Below are 21922 nucleotides of genomic sequence, written 5' to 3'. Positions count from 1 at the left end.
ACTGAATATGAATCAATGAATGAAACTGTTTTTTTATGTTTCCGAGGATGTTGAATATGTTGTTTTATGTTATTGTCCTTGAAGGATATAATGAAGTATTAAGATCATGGCGTGAAAGACTTGAATTTGAAGAAACAATGATATGTTAATAGTTGGTTGACACATGAACATCGGCATCTCCGTTATAGCATTGGAATATGCTGCTTGTTTTCAACTTCTTCTTCTTCTTCTTTTTTATAGATATATATGGAAAACGTATCACATCACATTATCATAATGTGCTAAGATTATAATCATAGATAAATTAACATTTATAATTTTGTAACTATTTATTTTGACATTTTTTTCTTTATTTTTTTTTATTAATTCACCTTTGTATAATTATAAAATGTGTCAACTGCTGCTGAAAAAAAAAAAAAACACCAAACAAACCCAAATCCGAGGTGCGTTAGTCAAATACGTAATTTTCCGATTATAAGGAATCATCATGACATCATCTTACCGTTTCTCAATATCCTCTAATACAATCTCAATACATGGGTAAAATTTTTAATCTTAGTATCAATTCCTATTCGTGTTTGTGTTCATCACAATTAGAGTCGGCAAAATGGGCCGAGCCCACCGGGCCTGCCCGCCCCGCCCGCCAAACGGGGTGGGACGGGCTGAGTTTTCTAAACCCGCTGCCCGCCAAGCTCGCCTGGGCTGATTTTTTTTTATTTTAATTTTAGTGTAAAATGTGACGGGCTTGGCGGGCAGCCCACCCCACCCGCCCAAACGGGACGGGGCGGACAAAGATATCTAGCCCACCTTCAATGGCGGGGCGGGGCGGGGCGGGCCAGCCCGCTTTTTGGCGGACTTTTGGCAGGCAGGGGCGGGCAGCCCGCTTTGCCACCTCTAATCACAATCAACCTATTTAAATTAAATATTTATATTATAGTTTATTTAACCTTTCTTATCATGTTTATATTTATTAATTTAAAATTAAATTAAATTAAATTAACGGATTATTCATGTGAACTTTCATATTAAACTTTAGTATAAAAGGCTTTAATATAGATAATTATTCATATCGTATTCAAATTAAAAATATTTATAATCGTATCAGACACATGTGGACTCAAATTTGGTTCGACCATATTAACCAATGGGTTGGGTTTTCTTTGAGTATTGATTATAGAATGATAATCAAGCAAAGCTTAAAGTACAAACATTTCCTCGAGTCCTAAAGCTCAATAAATATATAATATATTAAGAGTTTGCTTTTTCTACGATTAATTTAGGGGTTTGATTTTCTCATGTTAAATGAGAATTCAATTCTCATGTTGTAGAGATAAAAAACATGTAGAACCCATGTGTTAGAAAAAATTATATGTAGGACCCATGTCAGCACGGAAATCGAAGGGTGTGTAGGAAAATTTGAATTCTCATGTCAAATGAGAATTATAAAACCCATTAATTTATCTACATTGAGTCCAAAACGACGTCGTTTTGGAACGGAAATCAAAATATTTTTATAATTATAATTTATTTCAGGGTTATAATAATTTTTTAATTTTTTAACATAAAACGACATCGTTTTGGGAACGAATGTAGATAACTTGTCTGTAGAAACATTAAAGCCATATATTAAACAATCATATTCATTCAATGGATGCAAAGATAAATATGAGTTTTACATGGTCCACCTTCATAATCACAACTATTTGAACAATTTATGATAAAAAAAAGATACTAAAAGATTCACAATTTAGTCTCAAAAAAATAAGTAGATGAGACAGCCAAGCCTTCCACATCATATGTTCGAACCAATCTTTGTCTCTGGTGAGGTGTTTCCAACCAACAGAACTCTAAATGGAAAGGCTTTGATTGTGCTACACTTTTTGCTACATCGCAAGGACACCCCATGTACATGCCACCAGGTAATAGTATCATCTGATAACCTCCATCAAATGTAACCAAATTTTCTGATATTGTGCCAGTCCAATGCACATTGGTAGTAGCATTTTCCCCATCAGATGTTGAAGTAACGTCCTGATATCCAATAGCAGCATCAACAATGCAGTTAGTTTTAGAACATGTTATTGTCTATAAAATATGAAGGTAAAGGGAAAGGACTTTTGTTGAGACAAATAAAAGAAATTACTTGTTTATCAAGAAAAAATAAATCAATCATTAAATCTTTGATTATTGAGGGTAGGCATGAAGGTAATCCTTGAACACAGTCTTACCCTTACATGATTGCAATGAAACTGTTTCCCAAATTCAACCTTGTGACCTTTCACTCAGAAATGAGCAGCTTTACCATTGCTTAGCCTCACCCTTATAAATTACTTGTTTATCAAATATACTGAAAAAGGTGGAGCGACCCTTGCAAGTTTGCAAAGAGACTGTTTTCCAAATTCGACCCTATGATCTTTCACTGAGAAAGGAACAACTTTACCATTGCTTAGCCTCACCCTTATAAATTACTTGTTTATCAAATATACCAAAAAAGGTGGAGTGAGGGAGTGGAAAGAAGATAATGTCACTCAAAGTCAATAATGAAGATACTATACATCCCACATAATAGAACAAGAAGGCAAAAAAGCATTAAAAACTAAATAAAAGAACTCCAAACTGGAAACTTAGTTAAAATAAGGGGCATATATAAGGTATTATGTTATTAAGATTTTGATTTTTTTTCCACAAATTAATAGCATAATTCAATACCTTAAGAATTCTATTAAGCTACAATTCCACTATACTTATGCAACACGAGTTATTATGATGTAAAATACCTGAATAAGTTGGCCATTAACATCCATCTCATGCAACACAACAGTATCAGCTTTAGCAATTGTAGATCCATACACACCACTTCTTTTTGTAATGGAATGACCTTTCCATTTACCAAGAAAGGCTATCATCCTATTCTTGTCCTGTTATCAATTCAAAATGAAGGAAAAAGGAAAATGGTCATAAGAAACTATAAACATAAGATATTGTCCTGTTGCTGACAAAAATTGGTAGAACTTTCAAAGGAAAAAATCCTTTATAAATAAATATCTAAGTCATGCTCACCCTGGAACTGTCAAGTAGAGGAGGAGACCCATCACTTCTTTCCTCAAGGAAGATGATAAGCATATCTACAGTGCCTTTGGGCTCCAAAATGTGAAAGGCTCTTGCGCGCATATCTCTCTGTAGAGAGTACAGGCAATTCTCACATACAACAGAAGGTCGACGAGAGGGGAGCTTGAGATTTCTGCACCATAAGGAAGTTTAAAGAAAGTCGAAGGAAGGTATAGAATAGAATGTGTGCATACGAGTATGCCTTTCATTTTTCATGATGGTGCACAAATGCAAAATTACTTAACAATAAACCCATTAGTCCAACTGGGAAGAGGTTTCCTATTATCAATTTATGGTAGCTAACAGTTTGCAATGTTTGAACATTAGGCTGTTACAGATTAAAATAGGAAGAGGGAAACTGTAGAACCAAAGAAAACTTTTGAAGAAACCACTAAAAACATCTTCCTCTAAATGGTTTTACTAAAATCTTGGTTTTTGATAGGGCCCAATGACAATGATTAACATGTGCTGAACAACCTAGTCGAATTGGTTGTTGTCAACCATTATAAGATGGTTCAGATTAATCAAAGTGACAGTTAATTCAAAGGTTTCCAGGTGCAACTGAGAAAATAGATTATTATATATAATTATAGAAGCAGGGTTTTGTAAGATTTCTTGATCTACTCTTCCTGAAAGACCGTATGATATACTAGCATCAATAATTTGAGTTAGTCTCAACAGTTGTACGGTATAAAGGAAAACATGTTAGTAAAGTAATATGGTCTAAATAACCAGGCAGAGCACAGCCCTTTCTGCACATTACTTTTAAACCAAAATGATGGTTCCTAGAAAGATTGATAGCTTCAGTCTAACAGGGCTGTATAAATTAGGATTTACATAAAATTTACTGGATTAACAAGGGACTTGGTTCAACTAAAGTATACAACTCAGACTAGAGTTTTTTCTTTATTTCTTCCTGCTGGGGATTGCTCATATATATCCATATTGTAAATTATGTTTCAGTGTCAAAGCCCTAAATATCCTCAAGTATGTTACAAGGAAGTAAATGAATTCCTTCATCAAGTTGAAAATCACTATTATCAAGGGCAGTAACTACGGACGGACATCTCAATGTTGATGTTTAATAATTTCTCTCTTTTTTTTTATTGGCTTTTGCAAAGTTATCTTCCTATTCCTCAGTTACTTACTAAGAGTAAAGCCAAAGATCTACATGCATTAGTCAACTCTTACATAAGAAGTTGTTAATATCATGTGGTTTGATAAAATAATAGTTAGCAAGTTATCTCTATGCAATGGTAATACTAACAGGTATAGCAGGTCCCATTACTATCTCCACCAACTGCACCCTTGATTTCATTTACTAATGTGTAATACATATTTATAGGACAACACTTGTCACACTTCACCTATATAGAAATCAATAAAAACAGTGATAGTTTATCTCTTCTAGGGAAAGAAACACTTACCTAGGAGATTCTTCACCAGTGTCATCTTCTCCAAGAACACCTTGCCTTAATACTGTTTCCAACATACCAGCTGTTTGGTACCTCAGCGCAAATGCTCTCTCGGATGGGAAAAAGCCTATCTGCAAACTAGTTCTAATGGATATTTTAAAACAGCAATGGGATCACAAAGAAAGAACCCAAAAAGTAAAAAATAAAAAATGATGGTTTAGACTACAATGTTCCAGCATTAGAAGAAAATCTCACTTGTTGATATTTGTCAACAGTAAACATATTGGTTTCTTTAATTTTGTACTCTGCCCATTCTGTATCATCATCAACTCCAGAAATTGAAGTACTTGGTGAAGGTTGTTTTATATACAGCCTGCAAGGAGCAACAGCTATACAATTTACAATTTACAATTTGAAAACTACAGTAAGTAAAATCAGATGTCAAAAGGTAGCTTTAAAATACCTTATTAGCATGTCATTTAACCTTTTAGGTAATAAGTTGATGATGAACAAATATTTCTCAGATTCCCATAGTTTATTATACTAGAATTACATTTTATTAAATTCAGTCCATTCTCCTCATGAAGCATCATATCATAGATGATTTAAATTTAAGGAACTAGCAAAATTTAGGGTGCTTTTGGTATTTATTTTTATTTTCAATTGATGAATAGTCTGATCTTGCTTACTTGCTTTTATACGCGTTCATTCATACCCCCAACAAGTTTGGGATACTGGAATAAAAGTGAGGATGTGAATGCTTTTACTAATAATTATAAAAACACCACATTCTTATTTTGTTTCTAGTTTTCCAAAATTTGTAAAGAAGATGATAAAAACAATGAAAAGAAGATTATGTTGTTTTTACTCATTTTTTGCTTGCAAATTCTTGACAGATGGAAATAAAAAATAATAATAATATTTTTATAACTACGAATAAAATCATATCAAAAACAAAAAAAAATTAAAAATCAAACCCAACTCTACTAGATGTGTTGCATTTTCCCTTGATGTTTCAAAAGAAAAGTATCCAAAGAGAAGGGGTTGCTTGCTTACGTTTGAATGAGACTCATGAGTTCATCTTCCCCATAAGAGCTAGCTGAAAGCTTGGTACTTACTTGTTGCAACAGGTTCCCACAAGAATCAAATTGCTACAAAAGTAAAGAAGAAAAGGGTAATTGAACCTAACCAAAAAAACAAAAAGGGTAAGTAAAAAGTTAACATTTTTGAGGTAGGAATAGAAGAAATGTTACATAGAAAGAGCCGTTCCACTTTCCCATATTAAGGTTGATGAAGCGACGTAGGTTGTCAATGCTCATTGCAGCTTCATCCACTGTTGGGGTGGATGAAGAACTTGAGGCTCTGATTCTAGAAAGGGATGATGAAGCAGTGGTGTTTGTGTTTGTTGGGTTAACTGAAAAGAACCTTGTGGTTTTAAGGTTGGAGAGTTTGATCTGAATGGAAGGAACTGAAACTGAAACTGAAACTGAGCACTGAATAGAAGGCATAGTGATAGATAGTACTTTCTTTGTGTCTTGTGAGGTGGCAGCATAACCAGTGTCACCTATTTATCTCTTTTAACTCATGCTCATGAAATTGGGCTGAACCACACCAATATGGCTTGTTTTAACATTCCTACTCCTATCATACCACACTTGTATTGGCCCAAAAATTTGAAAATGGGAAATAAATATCTCTTTTTTATATAAAAAATGATGGGGTTTGCATTTGTCATTTAACATGACACAACAAACTTTCCTACATACACAATATTTTGTGAGGCCCACACTTTTTGAAGAAAAAAAAATTACGGCACACAAAACGAATCTCTATAACATTACACAATTACTTTTCCTACTACATAACTCTTATAAAACTCAAAAATGATAGTAAATATAGTTTACTCTATTGTTGAAGAATATTACGATACCATATAATTTGGCTTTTTGACCCATTTGTTAGGGGGGAAATTACGCAATTATGGCTTTGTGGGAATTATTTTTCAAATTATTGAACAAATAGAAAATTTCATTACCCATTGTGATTTTATGATTTACATTTGATTCTCTCTGATTTTAAACTTTTCATTTGGTTTTATTGTACTTAAATAATTTATCATTTAACTTCTTGAGATTTCAAATTTTCACTTACGCTCATTGTGGTTATAAAAATATATCATTTAGACCCTTTGTGGTCTTATATATACATAAGTTTTATTTTTCTCAATTTTTATCTTATATTATTATCATGTTATAAATTATAATTATGTACCAAAAAATATAAATTATTTACTAAATTAAAATTAATATCAATTAATAATAATATCAATTATATCCTTATAATTTTATGAATATAAATTTTTTTATTTTTTATTTTTTTTTTATATCCTCATCTAATTCATTTAAGTCAAATAAATGATCATAAAAAAAGGGCAAATAAATAAAAATAAATTTTAAAAAAATTGACTTATTTTTATTATGAAAATAAATTAAAATTAAATATTATTTCATTTTATCTATTTTTTACCGGATATCGTTATAAAATTATCTAAAGAAAATAAATATCTTATTTGATAATACATATTTAATTTATCTTAAATAATATTTTTAAAATTTTTAAATATATTTTTAAAACAAAAAAATCAAGATAATTTATAAATTAATTTCAAAATAAATAACTTAAAATATTTTTTAGTTTAATATTTAATCATTAATTTTATTATAATTCTATTTGATAATATCATAATTATATAAAATTAAATTTAAGAAAGTAAATATTTTTATATTTATAAGATCACAAGAGTTTTAAGTGATATATTTTTGTAATCGCAATGAGTGTAAGTGAAAATTTAAAATCACAAAAAATTAAATAATAAATTATTTAAACACAATAGATTTAAATGGCAAATTCATAATAATTGGGGAAAAAGTGGTAAATCATAGAGCTGGTGAAAATAAAGTTTTCTCTTGAAGAAAATTAGGATGCCACGTGGCATCACTTAACAGTTCCTTGAATTGTTACATTTAATTTATTTCACTTAGTCAACAAAATATTAATTTGTATTATCTTTTTATTTTTGGTGAAACGGTTTTTTCAACCGATTTATTGGAGGCCCATTTAATTCGGTTCAAGTAACTATTAAGTAGCTCTCTAAACAACTATTTTCTCCATTAAATCTGATTAAGGAAAGCGATCCCTTTACCCTAATTTGTATTATATTTAATCTTCTTCACAACTCATTCCTTTTTTTTTTTTTTTGAATAGCTAACTCATTCCTTTTGTATTCAATACAACATTTTTAAATTCGTATTATTAAATCAATAAATTGAAGGGTTTTTTTCTTCTTCTAATTTCACTATCTTGATTATTCTTTTGAGACGAGCCAAGTAAACGGGGCATCCAGGTAATTATCCAACTCTAACCTCAAAAATCTTCTCTAAAATTTGAACCCATATTTTTTTTTAACAATTTATTTGTCCTAAGCTTATATAGACCAGTGTTTAAAAATCTGGCCCGGCCGAGGTCAGGGGTCACAGAGTCATGGGTTCAACCGGGGGTGAGGGGTTACTACGCTGATCCGATTTTATATATTAAAAAATTATAAATATATATCCTATATGAAAATATTAAAAAATAAGCCATCAATACTTAACATAATTCACCAATTACAACCACAAGTCAATATTACACAACCTAATTAAAGTATCAAGATACCAAAATACAAAACTCGTATTCTAATGGAGTCACTATGCTGACCCGGTTCTGCCTCTTTTGAGGAGGTCACTGACAAAGGAAAATTTAAAGAAGTAAGAATGAGTTTTTTGTTTTCCATCAACGAAAGTAAGGATTTCATTTGAATGGGTAAAATTATTTCCCTTTCTAGAAGATTCACGACAGCGAGGTGAAGATTGGAGACATCTAGGTCGCAGGGAGAGAAGAGAATGATTAGATTTAGGTTTGCAAACATTTTTATTTTATTTTTTTAATAAAACGACGTTGTTTCATGGAATTTAAAAAAAAAAACATGCAGTGACCCCCTTTGATCCCTCTGACCCGGGAGTCACTGAAACCCCACCGAATTTTGGGGGTCGGAGGGGTTGATGTGCATATAGGGTCCAACTTGTGACCCCAACCCTCAAAGGGGAGGGGTCAGGGTTTATCCAGGTCAACCCGGGAGGCGGGGTGAGGTTTTAAAACACTGATATAGACACTCGAATTAACTCTCATAATTAATAAATTAATTTTTTTAAAATGAATCCATTATGTTACTATGGTTAGAACAAGAACATTTCAAGAAATACATTTTACATATGTACACTTTATAAGTAATACCTTTTACTATTTAGATGAAAGGTTTTTGTAAATGAAAAGATAGATTTTATTCATTTTCTATAATTTTTCCCAATCACTATTTCATTCACAATTTATTTGAAATAAGGTTTCTTTTTTAATATAATCTTTACTCAATTTTTTACTCTACTACAACCAACTAAGCAACCAACCATTTGCTATGGGCTAAAGTAACACACAACCCTTAAAAAAGAAAGTAACTAACAAACATGAAAGCTGTTTTCACTTTTCACTCAAACAAATACATAGTTAAAAATTTCATAGCCCAAGCTTCTTTACTCAGCCCCATATCCCATCTCTTACAAAGTGCCCATTTGCACCAAATTCACATAAATCACATTAGCAACAATAATCCAAATGCAGGTGTACACAGAGGGCAAAATAGAACCAGATTTCATCTCTGATGGAGCTGGTGCTAATGCTGCAGCATGTTGGTGTTCTTCAACATGAACAGCAACTCTCATGCCATGAAAACAGTATCCTCCACTAGAGAGGTAGTAGTATGTTCTTGCCTCCTTCAATTCAACCACATCACGACCACCCCGCGTGAAATTTTTTATGAAGTTCCTATCTATGCAATTCTCATAGCTTGTTTTGTTCACTTCCAGAACAGTGTAGAGATGTTTGTCAAAATTGAACTCTTGATCAACCAATAAACTTTAATTAATCATATATCATCATACAAAAAAAAAAAAACGGGTAATGCTAATTAAGATTGTTACACAAATTTGTGACTTGACATTTTCTTAAACTAGTTAATAATTAAACTAGATTATCCAAATTGAAGTACCTTTTATGAAGCTTTGAATTACGTATTTAAGAGTGCTGATTGTGCAATGTGTGTGATTCATGAAGATCTTTTTGTTTATAAAGTTAAAGCATTCAAACATTCTTTTTCTTCTATTGTGCTTCTCTTGACTGTGGCTTTAACTTTTTCTTTTTACTATATATGCTTACTACTGTACTTTCAATAGTGTTACGGGTTAATCTGTTTCATTGAAATTGGAAGTACATTCCAGCTACCCTTATATGATCCTCATCTTCTATTTCTGGATCAGAAGTTATCAATTAGTGTTTCTGAATTTAACAAAAAAGAAAAAGGGTACCACATATTTTCTTTTTCTTTTCCCTTTTATAAATATGAGTGGCATCCTTGGCCAATACTCCAACCCACGTAAATAAAGTTCATGCATGATTGTGATTAAATCTTTGATAACACTACAAATAGCACTTCTAAGTAGGAATTAATATTAAAAAAATACGATTTCATTGATGACGTAAACAGTTTTTTTTTTTTTTTAAAAAAAAAGATATCATAAGCTTTTATTTAAGTAAACCTAGCTAGTATGCAAGTATAGATAATGCAAAATATATTGCACCTAACGTTGAAAGAACTAATTGGTTGAAATCATTTTTACTCATACCACCCGAAGTAACACCAAGCCAAATAGCTAAGTATGTATAATCACAAGAAGTAATAGAAGCCCCCTTTTGAAAAAGAAATTGAGCAAAGTATATATTTAGAATGCTCCTATTATTATGCTAATAATATTCTTTTATAATATGAATCCAATTGAACAAAATGAACCAATGATCCATTAATTCGAGTTTAAATAACATTTTTCATAACTCATTACAACCATCAATTTGTTAAGAAAGGAGCTTTTTCCACTTGGAAATTAATGTCTCTCAAAGATCTAATGTTATCAGTAAGTCCACATTAGTTAGAGCATATATATCAATAGAGTTCATATATCAAAAGATCCCATCATAAAGTTTTCATAGATAACATTATATCATAGTTAATTTGTAAAATAAGAAAAACAAACAAATTAAGTCAAAATCCAAAATGATAAAAATAAATTAACAAAAACATAAGGAGGTTGACACTTACTGAGCCAATCATTAACATAGAAATGTTCATGAGAAGACCATTCAGTGTAGTTCACATCCGGTTTCCATCCTTTGGAGCCTCCCACCTTATGAACCATTGGACCTTCCACCTTATGAAGCATTGGATCTCCAATGACCACCAAAGGATACAACGACAGCCACCCTATGATCACCACCACATTCATCACCACAATCTTTCTCGAATTTTCCATCACTTTCTCTCTTACCAAACGAACGCACACAGATAGATAGATCACTAGCTAGCTCACTCTAGGACCCATGTGTGATTTAAATAGGTGGGGGCATGAAATGGAACAAGCACTTGTAAAGTTGTACCTCGAGGATGACACTAGCTCTAAAGTGTGAAGTAATTATTAATAGAAAAAGTGTGAAGTAATTAGGCTTATTGTGAAAAGCATGTAACATAATACTCAGTGACAGCTAAACATGAATGCGTTTCGTAGTAGCAACACGCTATTCTTGCAATATTATGACAATAGGATCCCACATTCCCACGGAATCCCACGCTTCTTCTACATGGATATTGAGTCTTGAAATTTTTTGTCCATATATAAACCATGTTTTTTAATCATAAAATGTAAGTAAATAACTGACAACTTTTACAAAAAATAATAATAATAATAAAATGATAGTTTAAAATAGATTACTATCAAATTATCTGTCAAAACTTTAGCGTCATGATTGCAAATTACTCCTATATGTCCATATTGTGTGTCGTTTTATTGTAAGTATACAGGAATTAAGAAATACAAAGTCAAGCTTTAAGTATGGGACTTTTTTAGTAAATTACCTTTTACTCGATCAATTACCAAAAATAAATTACTCTGTACTATTGTATCTAGGGGTGAAACTGGGTCGGGTCGGCCTACAGGGGCCTACGGCTCGGCCTACATCAGGCTAGATCTGACCTAGTATATTTTCTATAATAGGTCGGACTCGGGCCTTAAAAAAGCCTGTTTAGTAAAAAGGTCGTAGGCCCACTTTCAAAAGACTGGGCCTATAAGCCTACAGGCCGACCTATATTATAATATTTATTTTAAATAATATAAAATAGAGTAAGTATGCCTTGAAGGAAAAAAAAAAGATATAAATTTAATCAATTGCAATTATTTATAACTTAATTATATTCGATTATATTTTAATAGAAATCTTACTTTATTTCTTATATAAAAGGAACCAACATCTCAACATGTTAGATTGTGTATATGAATATATTAAAAGATTTTTGGGAGAGGTTATACTTACTACAAACATCATGATATGTTTGTTTGTTGGATTCAAGTAGTTATTTTAATTTACATAGTATGGATTTGTTTGTTGGATCTGATGAAATATATGTTATTTAGTTTGAGCATTTTGCTTTTGAAAATGACTTAAATGCATATTCTATTAGTTTTGTTTTGATTCATGATTCTGTTTGGACGTTGAAATTATGATTTTTGGTGTAGCAACATAATTTGAGTACTTTATAAAGTTGATTCATGGTTCTGCTTGGAAGTTAAAAATTAACAGGCTAACGGGTCAAACCAGGCCATTTGTTTTTTTATAAACTGGCCAAATCAGGCTAACAGTTAGACTCATACAAGGCTTGGGCCAGGACAAATTGAAATTTTTTGACGTAGGTTTGGGCTTTTCGGGTCAAAGCTTGGCCCAGCTCAGCCCACTTTCACCCCTAATTGTATCACACTAATCTATTAGTGGTTGATTTAGAGTATATAAGGTATAACTAAAAAACAATTAATACTTTAGCATATGAAACATCTCCATTTTTTTCAGAAGAATAAATAAAGGAAGGGAAATCCCTTTTTCTTTATATCTTTTTTCCTGTTAATATGATGCCAAAATTAATCTATTGGGTCCTAACTCTTTACCTTTTTTTTTTTCTTTCTAATTTGTTCTTTTTGTATTGTATCCCTTTTTTGTCACATCACATGAAAAGAATTTGTTGGGCAAAACAGCACAAGCTTTTGAGTGGAAAGGAAAGAAAGATGGGGAAAAAATACACCTATCCCCTAACGTTGTATCTATTTATAGAGATAGAAAGAAAATGATTTGAAGGCAAAGGTATAATATTTTCGTGGGTGGAATCGAAATATTAAAATAATTGATGATTTAATCATTCTCAGAGGTCGTTTGTTTCGGCTTTTAAAAAAAGTAATTTTTATCACTTCCTTAATTTAAAAGTACTTTTTACAAAAGTTAAAGCTATTTATATTTTTATAAAAATATTTAGTTTTTGAAAAAAATATTTGACTTTTGACTTCTACTTTTCTTAGAAGTTAAAAATTTTAGTTTATGAAAAAAAGTAGGTTTTTGACTTTTTTGTGACTTCTTCTTTTTTTAAAAGCAGACATTCAAACGAACTAAAAACGAGAAGTGCTTTTTTTCTTGAAAAAAAGTAGCTTTTGAAGAAAAAAAACTCATCCAAACGGGCCCTTAAACACACAGAAAAAAGCAATTACATCAAATACGGAATAAGATAGGATCATAAATAGCTCTCGTCATTGCAATGTTTTCGGTTGCTCCAAACTTTGATTTTTAAGTGCTTTTAAACTCTGACCATCGTCGCTTAGATGAGACATGTGTGACTGAATACGACAGCAAGCATAGGAACCTAAATCTTAATACACATCCCCCAAATAATTTCTGCCCATCATACAATAGATCTGCACCTTTAGTGGGTAGTTGCTGAAGTTGTTAAAGCTACCCCTTTTTAACTTTCCTTCTATAACCAACTGATGATAAGAGATGTAGTCTTCGATCACTAACCAAAGAAAGGGAAAAATTCAAGATTCTCCCACTTCGTTCATATATCACACCGAAAAATAGAATACATGAATCAAAGTGATAGGTCCTTTAAAAGTGTAAGTATTATCTTCCATGTACCATAATATATTATAAATTAATAAATTCAATATAACTTAACGAATAAATCCAATGTTTATTTTAGATCCAAACTTTTTTGATATTTTTCAAAACGAATAAATGAATATGCAGATAAGCCAAATAAGAAAATATCAAAAATTGAGTTTCATTATGTTCTGCCCTAGGCAGAGATGTCTAACTTGAGGTTAGATAGTTGATGTTAGATCTAGTACTTTCTCTCTAGATACCTATGAATTAAGTATCTTGGGGACAGCGAATCACGACACTCAATATGATGAGTATCTTGGGGACAGCGAATCACGACACTCAATATGACGGCCTTAGCCAGAGGGGGTGTATGTGTGCGCTGTGTGTTTGCATAAAGTAAGGTTAAGAAGAGATCAGTCGTACCTGTGATTTTTAGCTCCTATTTATAGTGTTTACATTTGGACTTGTATCACTTGGGCCTTCTGTAGACGTGACCCCACTCAGGTCCATAACACATTATATCAACATTATTCTTACAACAAAATTCATATAAGGGAATCAAGTCTTATTTCTTTTATATTATCTTGGGGGTGTTTGGTAGAGGAGAAAAAAAAAATTTACTAGGTAAATACAATTAATGGGGAAATGGTAAAAAGGTAAGTTTGATAGTTAAATTGAAAAAAAGTTGTTTTGTAGGATAAAATATTATCGAAAAAATTGATTAAAGTTTTCTAAGTCTATGTTTGGTTGAAGGTAAAATATTGATGGAAAAATGGATTAAAATTACAAAAATAACCACTCTATTTTTTGAATCTCCACGTAAGAAATAGATTGAGAAAACGTACTCCACTAGGGTCAATTTTGTCTTCATTTCAACCTCTCTTTTTTCTTTCCCCAGTAAAGTTCAAAATACCACCTGTCATTTGGGTTTTGGAATAGTATTTTTCATAAAATTTTACAAACAAATCAAGATGGATGGGCAATGGATTTTCCTGGTTAAATTTTTTTAAGTGTTGTACCAAACACGGTCAAATTGAAATATCAATAGAAATTGCTTAGGTATCTATAACAAAAAACCCTACCAAACACCCCCTAAATTTCAATACTGACATGGCTTTAGTTGAAGATCAACATCAATACAGTACTAATGTGTTCAATAACTATTGTTTTATCCTTAACACATTCTCATATGGCTAGATACTTAATATTAATGTCCTTAATTTTACCATTATTTTTATTTCTATGTGCTTCTAAGCTCTCACTCTCGTCCCTGAAATGGTATATGTGTGACTGAATACGAAAGCAAGCTTAGGGATTTAAACGATTATAAACACAAAGTCCGTTAATCCTAGTTGATTGAATAACGCTTTTTAGTTTTTAGGGAAGTAGCGAAAATAAAATCACTTCCTAAGATAGTAGCTTATGCTAAAGAATTCTTTTTTTATGAAAAGAAGGTTGTTACATTAATCTGTATCCATCCATAATTAACCATTCTAGGCTACAGAAATTCTGTTCATAAATAATAAATGCAAGGATTTCAATTTGGTAGAGGTTGACGATTTAGAGTAATCAATTATGAGTAAGAGAATCCAAGTGTGGTGGCTCAGTTGGTAGCATGGGACTGAGTGGTGGGAGAGGGCCTCGGTTCAAATCTCACCAACACCATCTGAAGAGAGGTATAAGTCCCGTAATCCTTGGATAGTTCCACCAACACCATCTGGGGAGGGGCATAAGTATCATAATCCTTGGACTCGCACCCAAACTCTAGATTAGTCTAATAGACGGCTCAAAGAGTCGAACCTGTGGGGATACCGAGAATTCTGATTTGACTCAAGGATGTAATTAGGATCAGTTTTCAAAAAAAAAAAATTATGAGTAAGAGACTTATCTACCCTTCCTCCTCCCACTTTTTTTTTTTTTTGGTAAACGTTACCCTCTCCCACTTAATTCAAAGGATACTGTTTATTGTTTTTTTTTAATACATTAGGAATCGAACACAACACTTACTACTCACTATCCACCCCTCTCATCACTAGGCTAGCCCTAGTGGCCGTTTATTATTTTTCCTATAAGTGGGTTTAGAGAACTTTTGACTTATAGAATGCAAAAAATAAATAAATATTTCACCGATTTAATTATTTTGACAAATTATTTACTCATCTAATATAAGTAAAACACATATGAAAAATGTAAGTGTTTAACTCATAAATCACCTTCATGCACGATTTGTGCAAAAGTTAACCCAATGCAAAATTTGCATATTGTTTTCAAGTCGAGCACGTCCCATACAAATCCTGCACACAGAGACACATAATAGATATATTTTGACTCTTACACAAGTTGCACATGGGTAATGCGTTACATACTCCCCATTAGAGATGAAAGTGGGTTGGGCTGGGCCAAGCTTTGCTCCGAAAAGTCCAAGCCTACGTAAAAAAATTTCAATTTAGTCTGGCCCAAGCCTAGTACGAGTCTAATGTTAGCCTGACTTGGCCCGTTTATAAAAAAACAAATGGGCTGGCTTAGCTCGTTAGCCTGTTAATTTTTAGGGGAAGGTTATACTTACAACCTATTTTCTTTACAACCTCTTACAACCATATATCTTAACCATTGATTTTCATCAATCAACGGTTAAGATTTTCACAAATTAAATTTATTAATTAATTATTAAATCACAATAAATGATAACTGTTGATTGACGGAAATCAACCGTTAAGATATATGGTTGTAAGAGGTTGTAAAGAAAATAGGTTGTAAGTATAACATTTCCCTATTTTTTAACTTCCAAGCAGAACAATGAATCAACTTTACAAAATATTCCAATTTTGTTGCTAAACCAAAAATAACAATTTTATCGTCCAAACAGAATCATAAATCACAACAAAATTCATGTAACCTGCATTTAAGTCAATTTTAAAAGCAAAATGCTCAAACTAAATAACATATATTTTATCAGATTCAACAAACAAATCCATACTATGTAAATTAAAATAACTACATGAATCCAACAAACACATCATGATGCTTGTAATAAGTATACATCTCCCAAAAACCTTTTAATATATTCATATACACTATCTAACATGCTGAGATGTTGGTTCCTCCTACATAAGAAATAAAGTCAGATTTTTATTAAAAATAATCGAATATAATTAAGTTATAAATACTTGCAATTGATTAAATTTATATATTTTGTTTTTTCTTCAAGTCATACTTATTATATTTTATTTTATTTAAAATAAATAATACAATATAAGCTGATCTGTAGGCTTATAGGTCAGACCTTGTAAAAGTGAGCTTACGACCTTTTTATTAAACAAGTTTTTTCAAGGCCCAAGCCCAGCCTATTTTACGATATATATTATGTGAGGTCTGACCTGACGTAGGCCGAGCCATAGGCTCCTGTAGACCGGCCCGGCCCAGTTTCACCCCTACTCCCTATGCATGTTTTCACTTATATTAGATTGATAAATAACTGGTCAAAAAATTAAACTAGTAATATGTCTTCTTTTTTTCTGCATTACAAGGGTCAAAAGCTCAGGTTTGGAGAAATCATATAAATATAATTTTTTCCCCATAAGATTATTAAAAATTATTAATTATTAAAAAATTAAATTAATAAAAAAAATTCACAAAATGAATAGACGAAATTATTTTTATTTTCCTAAAACTTGCAACTTCTAATTTTATAAGATAATTCCTTCTTGCATTTGTTATATAAAATAACAACTAATACTAAAATAAGCATCTATTCTTTGCATCAAACTAATTATCTAATTTTTATTGCACATATCATAAAACGTTAGAATTTCTAACTATTCAAATCAGTGACGTTTATACAGATTCATCTTAGGTTTTTTTTTAAAAAAAAAGTTATAAATTATTTCAAAGAAAAAGGGGAGAATAATTTGAGTTTCCCTCCTTTTCCTATCATCAAACAATCAATCAGGTAGTCACTCACACTTTTCATCTTAGGGTTCTTCATTTCACACTTCACACACACAATACAGAGTGATACTTTACCTCTGCATCGATGAAGTTCAAAGCGTTTCTGACTGAGAACGGAATGAACCTATTGGAGAAGAGGTTCCTTGCAGCACTCGACAAGATGGGAAAAGTGTGCCACTTGTACCTCACAAAAGACCACGCTATCTTCCTCCATAACCTCCTCAACGGCGACGGCGTTCAATCCATCGCACAGTTTCGCAAAGAAGCGCTCTTCGATGATTACAGAATCTCCAGCCAGAACGACGATCGTATCGCATTCGCCGTCGATCTTTCCCTTCTCCATCGCGCCCTCCGCAGCGCCGTCGCCATTTGCTCTGAATTCGCCGCCTCTGCCTCCGCCTCCCCTAACCGCCTCCAGATTAAGCTCGTCAAGAAGCTTCCCCCAAATTGCACCCAACCAATGCCCTTTCTCACCTTCGAAACGCGAGGCTATAAATCCGCGGTAATTCAAGATATCCCTATCTCCAAACCGTTGTCCAGAGCTCAAGTTGTTGAGCTTCAAAACGCTTTGGATATGGCACAAGATCTTCCCCAAACGCTGGTTCAGGTATTATTCAGTTAAATTTGCTGACTCAGCTTTTAGATACTAGTTTGTTCAGGTTGTTATATTTAGTTAGAGCTAGTTAGTTAGTGAGTTAGATGTTAGATTCCTTGTTTGCTTCCAGTTAATAGAAGCTTAATTGTTAACAACACTGTTATTAAATTCGGACTGGGCATTAAGGCAAGACTGGATCACTGGTTTAACTAGGGAGTCTAATGAGTCTCTTGTTAACTGATTGAACCCGATGTATACTAGTATGCAATAAATGTGATAGAAACATTATACTGAGCTTATAGCTTTGACTTAATGGTTAGTGTTGCATGTATTCATCATCATGACATAGATTTGGATCCTATTTGATTTTTAGAGGATCAAAGGTTGATGTTGGATATGAAGGATAATACTATATGAAGGAGACGACCATAGTAGATTACTGTGCACAGCGAGAGGCACGGAGTTGACGTGTGTGCACAGTGACAGCAAAGAGGCTAGGGTTTTAGAATTCGTGTGGGGTGAAACTCCCTTTTATACTTAGAGAGTGGACTTGGGCAGGATCATGTGTCCAATCTTGGGACCATTGTGCCAGTCCTTTACAAATCCTACATATGGAATTGTCTTATAAAATTTTACACAATTCCAAGAACAGGTTGTATCCAGAAAATTTGTGCTAGTTTAGTACCAATTCAACCCGTTTAGAGTTGGTACATCCTTTCCCATGTTGATTTTTTGCTTAATGAGTGAATTAACATGACTGGTTGGTGGTCTGATCCAGTTTTAATAAGAGTGGTACTACATAGCTCCCGTTATGTGCAGGGTCCAAAGACGGGTCCATTGATTTTAATAAGAATAGGTAGTCTTGCCTTACATTTGTTAGAGACTAGTTGTATGAATCGAAGCTGTGATCTCCAGATTACATGGCGACCACAACGGTTGTGTTAAGCTGTGATCTCCGGATTACATGTTGACCACAACGGTTGTGTTAAGATTCTCCTTCCCTGACACAGCTATTGGTTACTAGTTTGTTCATGTGGTTACAATTTGTTACAATAGTTAGAATTTAATGTCTTATGGATAAGAAGTTTGAGTTGAAAAGATGTGTTTTTTCATCACCGAATATGTGTCATCTAAATCCTTACATTTTTTTATAAATATGAAGGGAATTAGATTTTCCGGGATTTTGTTTTTCCCCACAGGTTTTCTACTCATTCATATGCATTTGTTTCCTCCTACTTCATTGCGATTCTTCAATTATTCGGTTGTGTCCGAGGGGCTCTTGATTGATAGTACCATCATTCTTTGAGATGAATTTCGTTCTATCTTGGAAAGCGGTCCAATGTCCTTGGGTACCTGTAGAGGGGACAAATCGTCTAATAGGAACAACTTTGGTTGGGCTTGGAATTTTTTGCATTGGTTATTCAATTCAATTCTGAAGTTGTGCTTGAATTGTATGTTCGTTTACTTCTTTTTTTATTTCTAAAACACAGAATGTTCACACAAGGATCCGGTGTTGATTCTTAATTATATTTTCACTAACAACATATAGTTAGTTACCACCTTAAATCTGCTTACTCGACCCTGCTATTAGTTATTTGTTTGTTCAGGTTGTTACAGTTAGTTAAGCTAGCTAATAGTCAGTTAGTTGTTAGTTAGCTTAGTTACCTGCTTAATCAATTATTTTCACTTCCAATGCAGGTGCCTGATTTGAACCAGTTGCTCAACTTTGTGGATCGGATGAAGCAGTTAGGTGATGTTTTGAATGTTTTCATAAGCAAGTATGGGGATTTTAGCGTGCAGGTTTCGACCACACTGATCAGCCTTAGTGCTGAGTTTGGGAAACTGTTGGTGATTGGGGAGCAAGCAAATGCTCCTGCAGAAGATCAAAATGTCAGTGCTCAGACGCGATCGTCAAGGTCGATTTCAAGAGGAGATGGTCAATCTGTGCAGGTGAGTGTGAAGCATTTTGTCAAGAGTCTGCAGTGTCACTTGGCCAAACCAGATTGTGCTTTCTATGGGATCGCTCCTCAGGGAAGTTGTTTGACTGTGATATTCCAGTTCTTCATTCCTGGTTCTCGCCAAACTGATAAATCAATTAGTTTGCATTGCAGGATTCCTGTTCTTGACCCTGGTTCTGGGTAAACCTCCCTACACTCCTTTCTGGTTGTGTGTGTTAGAGAAATATAATATAAAATCATTGAAGGCTTATAAGTTACCAAGTTGAGCTGTTAAATGAAGGCCTCATCAATTGTTTTATTATATCTCCCTAACAATGTGTAAATTCTTTCTTGATGAGCTTAGAGATTCTGTCGGGGAAAATGTCAAGCTGATGAGTGTATATGACAAACTAACAACTGAAGTGATAAACTTTTGACTAGAATATCATATTTTGATTTGTTGTATCGTATGTGAGACGAAGTTTACATTGAATTACATTTAAAATGTATGATATAGTTGAGGTTGAGTAATGAGATATAAGGCTACAAATTTGTCTGGGTTAGTTGGTTTCCCTTCTCTGCAATGTGGATGGAGGTTAGGGAGCAAATTTAGGACATTATAGTGTTATTTTTTTAATTGCAAGTGTGATAATGTTTAATTGAAATAAGGTGCAATTTAGAGTAATTTAGAGCAGAAAGTGGGATCTTTGCACATATGAATCAATCTGCAGCGTAGGAAAAAAACTGAAACTGATGGTGGAAAAAAGTTGTGTTCGTAAAAGTCATCTGTACTCTTGAGTTATGTGCTTGAAGTTAACTTCAAGGACATCAAAGCCCCCTTTCTTGAGTTAACAATGATATGGGAATATAACTTGCCCTCCTTTGGCCACACTTTTAAGTATTTTAAGATTCTGTTTAGCCTATTCATTTTGGGTTTGGGATAGAGGTGATGTTGTTGTTGATCTTCAATGTATTTATGAGGTCATTGGTTTGACTACATGTAAAACCAATTGAATCGTGAACCACACACCAGTTGAATCATGAACTACCTTTCTCTCTAGATATTCAGTTGAATCAATTTTTTGAATAATAATTAAACTGGTTTCTTGCATCTTGAGCAAATTGCACAGAAACATAATACATTTTCAAAATCAAACATCAGGCACTGCCTAACATGAATGAACATTACCCATGATCCATTTATTTTGAGGTTAACAACTATATCCCGAAGAAAGCAACAATTGACTGACACAAATAAATAAATAAGAAGAATTAAGCATCAGGTACTGCCTAACGTGAAACATGTGTAAAATTGTAATAACTTGGCTACAGTCAAATTACATTCTAGGATTGGAAGTTCAATCATCAATAAATTAGCACACAGCCACACATTTTTGCTCGTGGAAACCGTAAACAAGTGTTAGTGTGCTTCCATTAGATATGTTTTCCAAAAATAATATCATGATGCAAATGAATACTAAACTAAAGAACTTTTGAGACTTTAAAAAGAAAGAAAAATAATGACATTATATCTTGATGTCATGCAAATGAATACAGGAATTTGATACTTACACCTTCTTTGGCTTTCAATTACAAATGAAGTCACAAATTGAGAAACTTGTCGCTTTCCATTTTACTTTATTTTATTTTATTTTTTAAGATACCAACCGGTATCCAAAATCCTAACTAATCTAATTTTGGTTTTGTGTTTTTTCACCTTCTGGAAAAAAAAATTAAGACTAATGGTATGTACTCGTCTCATACTTTTTTCTTAATGTATACCAAGTAATAAATAAAGGAAA

The 21922-nt window shown here is 32.7% G+C and overlaps 3 protein-coding genes across 3 annotated transcripts; 1 reads left to right on the top strand and 2 right to left on the bottom strand.

Moving 5' to 3' along the window:
- Positions 1-1626: 1626 nt before the first annotated feature.
- On the bottom strand, positions 1627-6056 carry LOC133302355 (uncharacterized). Its single transcript, XM_061502120.1, has 7 exons — positions 5777-6056; positions 5580-5674; positions 4779-4896; positions 4536-4654; positions 3061-3241; positions 2778-2918; positions 1627-2031 (listed from the first exon to the last, which is right to left on the bottom strand). The coding sequence occupies exons 1-7, from the start codon at positions 6029-6031 to the stop codon at positions 1741-1743; spliced, it is 1200 nt and encodes a 399-aa protein (XP_061358104.1). The 5' UTR covers positions 6032-6056; the 3' UTR covers positions 1627-1740.
- A 3116-nt stretch (positions 6057-9172) lies between these two features.
- On the bottom strand, positions 9173-10978 carry LOC133302341 (early nodulin-like protein 19). The gene is made up of 2 exons (XM_061502104.1): positions 10768-10978; positions 9173-9513 (listed from the first exon to the last, which is right to left on the bottom strand). Exons 1-2 carry the CDS (start codon positions 10976-10978, stop codon positions 9173-9175), a joined length of 552 nt encoding a protein of 183 aa, XP_061358088.1.
- Positions 10979-17662: 6684 nt separating this feature from the next.
- Positions 17663-20448, top strand: LOC133302363 (uncharacterized). The gene is made up of 2 exons (XM_061502133.1): positions 17663-18195; positions 19882-20448. Exons 1-2 carry the CDS (start codon positions 17674-17676, stop codon positions 20323-20325), a joined length of 966 nt encoding a protein of 321 aa, XP_061358117.1. The 5' UTR covers positions 17663-17673; the 3' UTR covers positions 20326-20448.
- The last annotated feature ends 1474 nt before the right edge of the window (positions 20449-21922 follow it).

This window comes from Gastrolobium bilobum, unplaced genomic scaffold (genome assembly GCF_033153095.1).
Source record: "Gastrolobium bilobum isolate Gb01-03AN ecotype WA unplaced genomic scaffold, APGP_CSIRO_Gbil_v1 utg10233, whole genome shotgun sequence".
NCBI classification, from domain to species: domain Eukaryota; kingdom Viridiplantae; phylum Streptophyta; class Magnoliopsida; order Fabales; family Fabaceae; genus Gastrolobium; species Gastrolobium bilobum.
Note: the sequence above shows the minus strand (reverse complement) of the source record. Positions and strands in the feature narration are given on the sequence as shown.